The 12,848-nt window shown below is 39.3% G+C and overlaps 1 protein-coding gene across 9 annotated transcripts in view; it reads right to left on the reverse strand.

The window, feature by feature from the left end:
* LOC133523478 (potassium voltage-gated channel protein Shab) overlaps positions 1-12,848 on the reverse strand; it is a 99,837-nt gene that overhangs the window by 11,809 nt on the left and 75,180 nt on the right. For 6 of the 9 annotated variants that reach the window (XM_061859102.1, XM_061859096.1, XM_061859101.1 and 3 more), the window contains exons 3-5: positions 2,223-2,464; positions 1,606-1,632; positions 123-350 (exon numbers count right to left, since the gene is read on the reverse strand). In XM_061859102.1, the coding sequence (XP_061715086.1) occupies positions 123-350; positions 1,606-1,632; positions 2,223-2,395 (428 nt within the window). In that variant the 5' untranslated portion in view covers positions 2,396-2,464. The remainder of the gene's footprint in view (positions 1-122; positions 351-1,605; positions 1,633-2,222; positions 2,465-12,848) is intronic. The other 3 variants (XM_061859103.1, XM_061859099.1, XM_061859098.1) reach the window with 1 other exon arrangement.

Consider the following 12,848-nt stretch of genomic DNA (forward strand, 5'->3'; position numbering starts at 1 on the left):
GCTTGATGGTGCACCAGAGCACCTCACAACAGCAACACCCGCCGCCCACGTTGATATAAAGAAGTAATTTTCCCATTCGGTAATTCTTCTTTCGTTAATTTTAATCTACTGAAATCACTTACCTGTCGAAAAAGTACTCATTGTCCTGCAGCGAGTAGTCATCGCAGAGCTCCGTGATGGCCTCGTGCGTGTTGCAGTCGCGAAGCCGACCGAGCCTCGTGTGCGGCAGCCGCTCCAGCGTACGCCACAACACCTCGTGCCGTACGCCGCCGACGTTGATGATCACGCGCTTGCTCAGGGCTTTCGCGCGCAGCATCATGAACGGCTCCGGCGGCAGCGACGACATCGACCTGGAATGCATTAGGGCGCAGGATGGCATTATGCCGCATGTGCTTGTTTTTTATCACAGTGATCGGAACTATGGGAGTAAAACTTTAACAAAACTTGTTAAGCGGACATAAAATAGTGCATACAGCCCTAAAAATATTCATGTCCATAGGGATAGGAATAGTATAGTACTTACGGCCATAAAAATATTTACATTCATAAATATTCGAATATTTTTAAGACTATAAGCACTCTTTTTACGTCCGCTTGATAAGTTTTGTTAAAGTTTTACTCCCATAGTTCCGATCACTGTTTATCACGACGTGGCAAAACAAGCGTAAAAGCTTGGCCGTCAGCAAAGTGCATCATAGGGAGCGCTAACAACCTTACCACCAGGAACACAATACTACGTACCTACAAAGAGCAAGCGTCGTTCTACATTTATGTTTAAGTACCTATCTTGTCGGCCAGTGCTGGTATTTATGTGAATGCAAGCATAAGCAAGCAAAATCAATTCTGAATGTCAGAATGAAAAAATAAAACTAAATGCATTTTGATTTTATGACCATTCGCTCCCAGCGATTTCCTCCTTCAACCACAGCACTTTTATACTCTTTTTTGAAAGGTAAATTATAAATATTCTTTTTTTTTTTATACTACGTCGGTGGCAAACAAGCATACGGCCCGCCTGATGGGAGGCAGTCTCCGTAGCCTATGTACGCCTGCAACTCCAGAGGAGTTACATGCGCGTTGCCAACCCTAAACCCCCCCCCCCCCCCTCGTTGAGCTCTGGCAACCTTACTTACCGGCAGGAACACAACACTATGAGTAGGGTCTAGTGTTATTTGGCTGCGGTTTTCTGTAAGGTGGAGGTACTTCCAGTTGGGCTATGCTCTAGATCTGGAATGACATCCACTGGCAATTCTACAATTTATTTATGATGAAACTGGGAATTAAATTTTCCTTAAAAAGCTCGCTCAGTAGATGCGAGGAAATCGCGAAGAGCTAAACCTCAAATCCAACGTTTTAGAATCCCTCTGGCTGGCTTCAAAAGCCTGCTGCAAGAAGCATTGCAAAATAGCGGTTAAATAATTATGTTTTAATCGGTCTCTATTATGCTTCCTTCTTTTCTACACAAACTTTCGTCAGCTTTTTGTCAAGCACGTGTTACGTTACGTTTGCCTAAAGCAGTAGGTACGCTTTATGCAACTACTTCACAGGTTTGCTTTAGTGCTTGCGTAAATTACTTTGCAATAAAAATCATAATACGAATATCACCTCGAATACTGGAGGTCCATTGTGGGTCTGTGGGCCAATGATAGGTCAATTTTAAGTATGTTTGTCATGGTGTATCATTAAAAGGTGTGAAAAAAATTGGTGTACTTATGTGCCTATAGGTATTTATCAATGTTACAAAAGACTGATTACTTTAATACATTAGACTAGGTTTCAACTACAAAAGTAGGTGACGATGCTGTATGTATATAGGTGTAGGTAAGTTTTTCGTGGTTAATTCATTAGGGGATAAACAGAAAACATAGGTACTGCGTGGAATAAGAAGATATGCTGCCTAAAGCCGAAGTTATTCATGATGAGCTACAATCATCCTTTGAGCACGTGCTATTACAGTCGCACATGATAAAGTAATCGTGGTACCTATATCCAAAAGAACCGCCAATTTAATAAGATCATAAGATACGATTATTTAACTTATCTACTAGGTACCCAAATCCGTAGGCGCCTTTGTAGTGTCCTTTTTTCCATCTATGCCCGAATCGGGACACAGCAACTTGTGCCCTAAACCACTCTTATTCCCAGATAATTGAGGTAGTATTCAAATGGGAGGATTATATTGAGACTACTTCGAGGTCATAATAGATAAGTATCTCGATTACCTGGAGTGGGTCCGCTGTAGCTGCGCATGGCCGGGCGGCGGCGCGGGCGCAGGCGCCAGGCCGCGGTCGAGCGGCGCGTCCTGCGCGGGCGCCGCGAAGCCCATGGGCGCGCGCGGGGGCGAGTCGCCCACCTGCCAGCGCGCGGCGCCGCGGCCCGCGCCCTCGCCCCCCATGCCCGCTAGCTCATGGTGCCCGGCGCCGCCTCATCGGCGAGCCACTGCCACCGCGCGACTCCAATGATCCTGCGGATAATATGCATATCCTTTGCTAAATTATTTCGTGACAAACGTACACGCATGATATTGACCACATGTTGACATATTTTTGGTGCTATTTGCATCGCGCTAGTTCTACAGCGCAAATTTAAATTAGTATCGAATTTTATGTTTCTGAATATACGCTTCATCTTTGTCGGTCCCTCATTACTGATCGTGACCAGTTGGTCTCGATCTCCCGTAGCCCTTACCGCTTGATGGAGTTTGCCTGAGATGGCCTTCTCAAGTTGGTCGGACCATCTAGTCTGAACATAGTACCTGCTGATAAAAGACATCCTTATCCAAAACGACTTTCATAATAATGCAACAACCAAAATCTCTGTTTCAATACGAGTAGCAAACTGTGTATGTCGTCGGTGTTTTTCGGTGGCATTTATTGGTTAACTTTCATCCCCTTTATTAAGTACAATATTCTAACAAATACACATTTTAATGTGATGGTTAAAGACTTGATATTATTTTACGTGATTTAGAAGGTTATGAATAACGTTTATGAATAAAATCATCAATTTGCAATCATAATCATATTTATTGGTAATTACATGTCACAATAAATTTTATACTTAAGTACGTATGTACATAATGCAGATAATTAATTAGGTATTCACAATTTCACACTAAAATACAGTACAACAGTATGTGCCATGCCAGTTTTTTAGTTTTGTTCTGAACACCGACGCACTATTAGTTTAGGAGCAGCAACTATTTCGCTTGCGAGGTGATTATAAACCTTGCGACCCCTAACGTGAGCAAGTTTTTTTTATTTAGCGAGTCTGAGACTTCTGAGAGGTACGAGGGGTAGTTTTCCGGCGCGCGCGCTTCGGTTTTCGTATCAACGGTAAGTCTCGTGTGGTATTAATCGAGTTGGATTCCACTTCACCTCGTGTGGTCACAGCTATTTGTAATATTAAAAGTAAAGGTAGCGTTAAAATACCTAGGCTTTTAAATATTGATTTCGCAGAAACAGATTGCGGGACGCGCGCTATAGCACGTACTGCACGCTTCTGAAGCCGAAACACTCTCCCACTCCGCGGCTCCTGCCTACCTAAAACTCAACCCCGTACTACAGGTGCGCGTGTACCGAAGCGAAATAGCAAGCACGGATCGTTTCCACCAGCAGGACTCGTGTGAGTCGTTTTAACGCGAAACTTGCTGTAGTGAGTTTATTTGCACACCTTATTAATGTGACAGCTCCAGGTGAGTCCACTGTCTAGCTCAAATCCCAAAAATGTTGAGTTAGTGACCTGTTCAATCACATCACCATTAGCTAACACTGATAACGATCTCATTTGGCGTCCAGAAAGATCAATATTAATGAGGTGATTTTTTTTAGTGTTTAGTATAAGACTATTGATACTAAACCAGTTTGCTATTTTTGCGGCCGTCACATAAAATTTTTTTCGAGATCCTCATATGACACCGTCTCTATGTAATCCATTGAGTATCAAATTGTTGAAAATACACTATTCTGAATGGGGTCGTGGCTCTACAGGGACTTTCCCTACAAAAGGGAATAACGCTGCTAAGTGCTACGGCGTAGCATGTGTCTACGTCCAAAGAGCAGAATTCGAACTTTTAAATTTCATTGATATGCGGCCTAATTAGAAGAATGATTAAGACACGTTTAAGATCTTGGAAAGATCGATAACTAATCGACATGACAAAATTGACGTTTATTTTGATTCCGCTGTGATCCCAATAAGATCTATCTACGATATTTCTAACGTCAAAGGGGCATTGGTTGCCCGAATCGAGCTGCTTCTGTCAATTATACGACATAAAAACGATATCTAAATGAGAACTTATCGTTATCGTATCTCATTCTTCTAATCGGGCCGTTTAATATATATATATGTAATAGGGAGATCCAAACGAGATACCGATGCGTCCAATTTAGCCATAAATACCTACATATGTGTATAACTCAATTTCTATGATATGAAGTCCATAGATAGCCCTAGACTTTACCTATATTTATGATAAATAAAGAAAAGGATAAAACCACACAATAATGTATATCTACTTCAACAAATCAACAATTAAAAGATGTATCTGTAAAACCGCCTTAGGAACTAAATGCAACATAAAAGTAAACATGAATCCACCCTATAAAATTCTCCTTATATTTATTACAATTTCTTTTTATTACTGCTAACATAATACCGTACGAGTATAAAACATAATCCATATGTCATAAACTCAGGATGTAACTATAACATGCCGCTGGGGCATAAGGTTCTTGAGTGGCGAACTGGAGAATGCAGCAGGATTAGACCCCTAACGGTGATCCAACGGTGTAGTTAGGATCGCAGGAAACCGTAAGATGAGAACAGGTCGCTGTGGACATCTCGAGGGAGTCCTATGGCCAGCAAAGGAAGTCAGTCTGTCAGCTGATATTGTGATAAGAACCTTAGTTGTATCAATTTAAATTTAAATGTGTCCACTGTAAAAGTGTTACACGTTTTTCAACTCCCTTCCAGATGGAAATCCCGAAATCCGTTTATTCAAAGCAATAAAGTTACCGGCGACAAAGAGACCCATTTCCCTGTCATAAATATTCAGCGCACCAGGGAAGTGATTAATCGAGCATCACACGAGATAAATGTTGAGACGTCAAACTACTTCACGTAATCCTCAACCCGAGGAATTTTAATACGTCACGGAATCCATTATTTCTACAGTTTGACCGACAGATCAATTTAATATACGCATATATTAAATTGATACGGAGCACAGACAACATATTGAACTAGACATACAAAATATAGGTACTCTGTATAAATTGCCGTGTTATGTAGTATGTTTGTGTAGATCAAACCTTGGAAGCTGAGCTATAACCACTTCGTGCGACCAAGACGGCAATTATATTTCTACAAGCACAAACGAGAGAAAAAATGTATAGATCCTACGAAAAGTCATGTGACTATTTCCATACATTATTTAAGTTTCGATTGGCGTTTGCTATCAATGATTGTCATCTTGATTATGATTAAAGAGGAGTATGCTCCTCTTGAGCAGCTCAATAAGATAAAGTGTGAAGTTGAGACACTTAAAAATGCATCTATAATTGGCAGTTACGGGTGTAATGTAAACACAAAGCGCGGTGCCTGTAAGATAAATAGTTTTGAGTATGAGAGAATAGTATCGATATATAACAGTTCGTTTGCGTTCCCTTTTCATGCCGCTCTAACTGTATGAAGTTTATTTCTAAAATATGACAAACCTTATTCGCCATATTTCATAGTACAAATGTAGAAAAAACATGATATGAATTGCTCCCGTTCTTCATAATTGAGGGTGCTTGCGGCATCTAGGTTAATCTTAGGTCTGTGGTACGGAGGCATCCTTATCTCCCCTGTCCGTGACGTTTTCATCCCTAAATCTGCCTCTACACCTACCTGAATGTAATGTAAGTTCATTAAGCGCTAAAATTAGCTTCCCAAGTAATTTCACCTTCGTCAGGGAAATTTCGGAAGATGTGAGACGGATTAAATTAGCCAAATTTAATGATTCTATATAGTAGTCTCCAACTTTAGATAAAATGGATAAAAACTGCATGCTTACATGATCGAAATACGTATGCGTGAATAAACAGTTTGTTTGTAAACAAATTTACTGTGCCTAGTCACCTATATTCAGCAAGCGCAGTGAGCCACTATTATATTCAGGGCCTATTTCACAATGTTCAAGTCAAGTAAATTCCTGAATAAGCTACTTGCCACTTATCTGATGAATAAAGTCATTTTTGGCGTTTCAAAGTCTTCAAATAAACTTAACTGGTAGACAAAGTGCTAAGTTTTGTAGGAAGTTTTACCTGGCAGTTAATTTATTTGATAATTAGCTATCCAATGCTTTACTTGGATATTGTGAAACAGGCCCTCAATAGTTTATATTTGCTTGGAGTCAAAGTTCAGAAATTTAAAAAAAAATATTCAGTTTCGTTTGAGTTCCCGCTTTTGCCATGTGTCATTTCGTCCATTGACCTATTTATCCTATCTGACCTCCTGATCAAATAAACGAATGTTCAATTGAATTGATGTGGTACCTTCCCCCGCGTAGCCGCCGCCATTCATATTTGATGTCGTGCGACGGTTTACACAAACGTATGTTGTGTAGTATTGTTGATAATTTTTAAACCTTATTGTAACGAGATAAAGTCCAACAATGGTCAGTTAAGTGCGTTTCTGATAGTATTGCTGCATACATCGAATTTAAATATCCATTACCTTTATATAAATGATTGATTGCCCCCCATCAAGCCGTAGCTATTAAAAAGCCATAACATGTACCCAGATCGATACGAAAGTCCGGAATGTGTTCAATTTGGTTGCTAGTGACGCTGTACTTTGCTTACGAAAGCCACATTCGTCAAACAAAAATTCAGGGTGAACAGCATTTCAATAATCGTCGTCATGGCGCTCATAAATCAGAATGGTAACGAGAAATATTATGAATAATTCCAACCTCAATAGTCGGACGTTATAGCAGCTGAATAAGTCGTGGATGGATATTAACGTTGGCTGATGAGGGTGTGAACTTTCTATATTTTCAGCAATAGTCCTCATTATTATTGTGAGTGTTGGGATGTTATTTAGGTGCTTACTTAAAATTTTTATTATTATTTAGTTAGTGTATGATACGTTCGTGTGGATACACTGTGTATCCCTTGGTGTAGTATGCCTGCAAACCATCGATTAAATCAACAAAATTGAAAGCAACGATGACAAAGTAGAGGAAAGAGGACGATCGATTCTCCATACAAACGTAGTCCACATTTTCGAGTATTCCTGTCGGGCCTAGTGGGTAGTGACTCTGCCTATGAAGTCGATGGTCCCGGGTTCAAATCCTGGCAAGGGCATTTATTTGTGTCATAAGCATGAATATTTGTTCCTGAGTCATGGGGGTTTTCTATGTATTTAAGTATTTATAAATATTCATATATTATATATATATACCTACTTGTCTGAGTTCCCACAACACAAGCTTTATTGAGCTTATTGTGGCACTTAGTCAATTTGTGTGGTAATGTCAATATTTATGATAAAGTGTATTACAAAATGGTAGTAAGTTCAGTGTAGTGTAGTCTGTGTAGTGAGTGAACACGTTGTCTTCAATATATGCAGTTTAAATTCACATTACAAATCCCGACTTACGATTGGGGCACTTAAACCGTAATATTAGCTTCACTAACAGATAATACCTTCATAACATAACGGAATTACGGCCTAAGTAATTTCACCCGGCGACCCAAAGTCTCGCGGGCGGCTCCGTGACATGTCTCGCTCAACAAACATATTCCCCTAGTTCAGACTACCTTGTGTAGGTATGGGCCGAGTGTCGAGTATATTTATACAGAGTTGTCTATCTTCATATGATTATTAGGCAAGAGCTGCGTTTCGGTAAAACGTTTAAGTGAATTTCTACATGTTCGGAGATAAGTTACGGTCCTTGAACTGTGGTATGAGCGAAGGTAACTAGATGTTATTTGTTTGGAGAACATGAAGAGAGCTGCGGGTGGGGGCGCAATCGATTACCGGCTCGCGTGGCGCTCCCTGCGACCGGCATCGAGCCTTTGATCGACCCTAATCTAATAATAGAAACTACTTTCATTGCACTGACTATTTAAACGTGGTATCCAAGTACTCTAGTATTGTGCACCTTGAATAGAAAAGAAAACAAGGTAATAATATTTTCTCTTAAAATATATTTTCTTCTAAATATTTTTTGGGTCTATATATATTCAATCTTCCTTCCCATTCAGTGCCTATTTTTATAAGTTAAAAGTGCCAAACACAGAATAAGACATCTATAACAGATAATTAATACATCAATTAGAAAGGACTTTCCTGCCTACATATACATATATCTCAGCACACACTTATACAGCGCTTTGCAATTACGACGTAGTTGCAAATCTAATAATACCTAGAAGTTACGTTCACAGTCCAATCGATAGTTTAAGCTTCCCTATAATATAATATCCGAGCTATACAACTTAGCCCAGAAACCTGCTTTTGCAATCACGTTCGTTCTAACTTCCGTCGCTAACCATTTGTTACCTTCTCATAAGTTACACGTGTCTTAGACATTGACATATATCTAAGGACGGGCCTTACGAGCAATAAGAATAGGCCAGTACAGTGGTGTCAGTGTCACGCACACAAATTCAAGCCAATCGTGCAGTCTAACGCCACAACGTGATTGGATGATGAGTTCGCATCACGCGCGCGATTGGTCGCAACTAGTTGCGATAGACTGCATATTTGGCTCGAATTCGTGAGTGACACCACTGAACTAGCACCATTCTTAGTGCCCGTAAGGCCCGTCCTTAGATACAGGGTGAAATTTTAACCACCGTTCATACTTTATAAAAAATTGGCTGGTTCATACATTCCAGCTGATCTGATGCCGCTGATTTTTTTGATTTATTTTCTCGATTTCGGCATTGGCCCCATAATACAAGTTGTCCAGTATGACCAATAAAGTCACGGCGCAGAGTATTTGCGAGTATGGCGGCGGTGATTAAAAATTCACCTCTTATATGTCAATGGTGTAATTGTTAATGAACTAACTATAGATTCTACTTTCTATTTTCCCATCCCTAAAATAGAATTTAAATTAAATAAAAATGTTATTGAATAATAAAGCGCCTCCCTCGCTCCCGCCTGCAATTAAATATGCAATAAGAGTGGGTAGTAGTTTATATTTAGATACAATATAGAAATTAAGTTGAGTAAGATTTGAATTATTTATTGCAGCAGTGAACCATGAACGGGTTACATACTAACTTTCTTTTATGAATACTTAACAAAGAAAAGTTGTCGTTTCTCAAGTTACGCGACAACGCGACCACGACAATGACGACCAAACAAAATACTGCTGTCACAGTCGTGATGCGTACTTATGATGTGTTTGTCAACGAGGTTTTGTCAAAATATAGAAGAAATTAAGAAATCAAAGTAACAACGTGCATCCACGTGCTTTTCTCGAAGCTCAGTTTAGCCACTTTTTATGAAAACGCAAAGCTGCTTAACTCGAGTGTAAAAACAGCTTAAGAGCTCCGGTTGCCGCTAGATTACCTCGGGTCTCGAAAGCGTTGCAAAACACCTACTGTCAGGTGTGATTGTGTCAGGTTTAATCCAAGTGTGAATATAAACGCCTTCTGTTCGAAGCTGGAATATACTCCTTTACTCAGAGTTAGGGCCTGTACCCCTAGTGTAAATTTATTCGATAGCGTGACGTGACGTACGCGTTTGCGTTAAATCTCATTTTGTATGGGATTTAGAAACTGCGCGCCAAGCGGGACGTTTTGGAAACTCAAAATCTGTACCCGTACCGTGAGTCGTAATTTACTTTCTATACGTCTCGCTCGCAATTATATGCGAGTACGAGCAAAGATGCATACAAAGTAAGTTACGTTCTCGATAGCGTTTATGTCATTGCCGAACTGGTGGTAGCCACACTGATCGATTAGAGTTAAAATGTGCCTACTTTGCCCCTCACTCACTTAAGGGTTAAATACAACATGATAGTAGTGATACTTTAAATTTGCATATATATCAAACCACTACATATACATTTAAAATTTTAATTCAATTTCAAATTTTGGAGCAAAGTAGGCACAGTTTACGGTAGTGTTATGTGCCAGTTCACACATTTAAACCCAAGTAAAAAATGTACGAACTCGCACTTAACACTAATCAATGCGTAAGCAGGCCCTTAATGATAACACGGACGCATTTCTTGCCTCTGCATTGGCCAGCAGACTGTCTCCCCTAGTCAATAAAACTAATCAATAAAATCACAGTTCTGAAACAGTACATTCAAATAGACTCAGTTCATTTGACGCCACTATGTAACTTCGGTTCTTACTTACCCACATACATACATATATTATACTGATAAAATCGTAACCCTTTTCTTTTCCACGTAGTTGGGTAGTGTGGTCTTAGCATAAAGTGTTTATACATCCACTTACTCTTATGTTGTTGAATCCCTGCGAGTATAACTAAAATAAAATATAAACGTATTCTAGAGAATAAAGTACTATACATAGTTACAATCGGATAAGCCCAAACGTCGTAAATGGGTTTTCATGTTTATTATACGATAAAATGCTAATTTGTTTATGCACAGTTTTTACCTAAGTACCTAAGCATTTTCCAAGAATGAATTAACACGGAAGCAATTCTTAATTGAACTTCAGTCAGTCCTACAGTCAAACCAAGATAGATATTTTTTCAGTGATAGACTATTACTACACATAATGAATATGCCCCAGATATGTACGGTCGGTGCCCAACTTAAGTTACCAAGTAGCCATACTAATTGTATAGAAAAGTGGATACTTATGTTAGAGAACCTACAGTAGGTAAGCTACAGAAAAATCTGCTCCCTCTTTCATAGCTCAGAGTACTCTGCAGCTAACTATGACTTTCCTCCGCTTTAAAATGGATTACATAAAGTATGTTGGTCCTCAAACTCTCTAACCTTTCAGCAACCTTTCGGCAGGTATTAACCTTTTCACTCTCAACGCTATAATCTAGCCTTTTATATCGATAAGTAACAGGCGCGGTTCTTTTGTCTGGCTCGGACAGCTGACATGGAATTCCGAAAGTCATCGAGATCGAGTGTCTAATGGCAAATTAGAGTTCTTTCACCAAGGTATTTTGGTTTTGTTAAGGCGTTTATTTGTAGTTATTGGGGCGTTAAATTGCTTTCGATTACCTTCATAAAAACGAAAGTCACTTAGTCTATTGTTGTTTAATTTAGTATAATTGTGATTTACTTATAGCTGATAACCTGCACAAAATAGATCGTAGGTACAATAGCCTTTGAAAATATATTTAAAACTTTCCACCTTACATGGTTAATTAAAGTTAAATAAATGTAGTCTATTCATTGCAAGCAATTTGTTGTTTACTAGACATACAAAAATATTTTTTTGTTTTTTTTGTGTCATTTTATTATTCTTTATGTGAGTCCCAAATCTCTATATGTATATTGCAACACAGAGGAAAACTCACGAAGAGCCTAAAAAGCACGTGCCTATCTACCATAATGTATAGTTGTAGGGTAATTCTACTTTGTCTCCATACTCTCTCCATGCTCTCTGCACCATATTTAGTAGATGTACAAACCAGACCATTATCTCAGAGTATCGTTATTCTGATGGCTAGAAAAGCAAAGTCGACCATGCCAGAGGCTAACTAATATAACCTCATTTCACATATTTTGTAATGTAGAGATAATTCTGGTATATCTGAGGCAAATAGTTGCCGGCCCTCAGTAAGAAATGAGAATTACATCAGAGCCCTCGCCCTCGGCGCAATGAGCTAGCTCGTTACCGCGGCGCCACTCGGTCTCGTCATTGCGACGTGTGACGAAATGCTTCCATTCGCGAAATTGGGTCAAACTGGCAAAATTAGGTGAATCGAATAGTGCGCGGCCATATAAGATGTTATTGCACTGTGTATCAACTATGAAAACATAAAAGCTTTGATGATCTCTCTGTTTATCGAGCCTATATTAGGCCACAAAAAATCACTCGCCCTCACACGTCCTCTAAAATTCAGGGCATCGGTATTGTTTTTATTAAACTTTTGTATGATCATAATCATTTATTCGTAAAACATATTAGGTACAATAATTAGGTCTTATAATATAATTATGTCGTAGAAGACTATGTTTTGCCTGTAAGCGTACAATTTTTTATAATGTATATGCATAAGTAAGTAGTGTAAGAACCACTAGAAAGATGAAGAAATAATTACTGTTCTTAATATACCTGTAACTGTAACTAAAGAAGTGAAGCAAAGATTTAAAAGTAGTAATTTTAACTTAAAAAGGAGTAGCGTTAAAGATGTACTGTAAAGATGCACTTTTATTTGCTTTTGCTGTCACTGGCCTGACAAGCTACCACGCGCCTCTCGCGAGTCCAATATGGACCGTTTTCGGTTCGTAACCAGAAAACGCTACGTGCTACAATGCAGTAGGTACATGCAGCGCTTCCTAGCAGTGTTTTAGAAGACAAAAAAAGTACGCGGTACGACCGTCGGATTTAACCGGAAACAGCGGGTATGACATGCATCTGGCGCCCTCAGACTAAATACTTACATAGTAGGGCGAAGGTAAAACGTACTCTAATTAAGGATATAGAAAGTCCTGCAACCTCAAGGCAGTGAGCTATTCGCTATGTGCACGACTGTTACGCAACGTAGCGTCCGCAAGTCTAGGGCAAAACGTCAATTCACTACATCTTACAAAACTACTCCAAAACTAAAAACTACTGAACGGATTTTCATACGACTTTCATCTATCAATAGAGTGATTCTTGAGAAAGGCTTAGGTA

The sequence above is a fragment of the Cydia pomonella genome, chromosome 12 (genome assembly GCF_033807575.1).
Source record: "Cydia pomonella isolate Wapato2018A chromosome 12, ilCydPomo1, whole genome shotgun sequence".
NCBI lineage: Eukaryota > Metazoa > Arthropoda > Insecta > Lepidoptera > Tortricidae > Cydia > Cydia pomonella.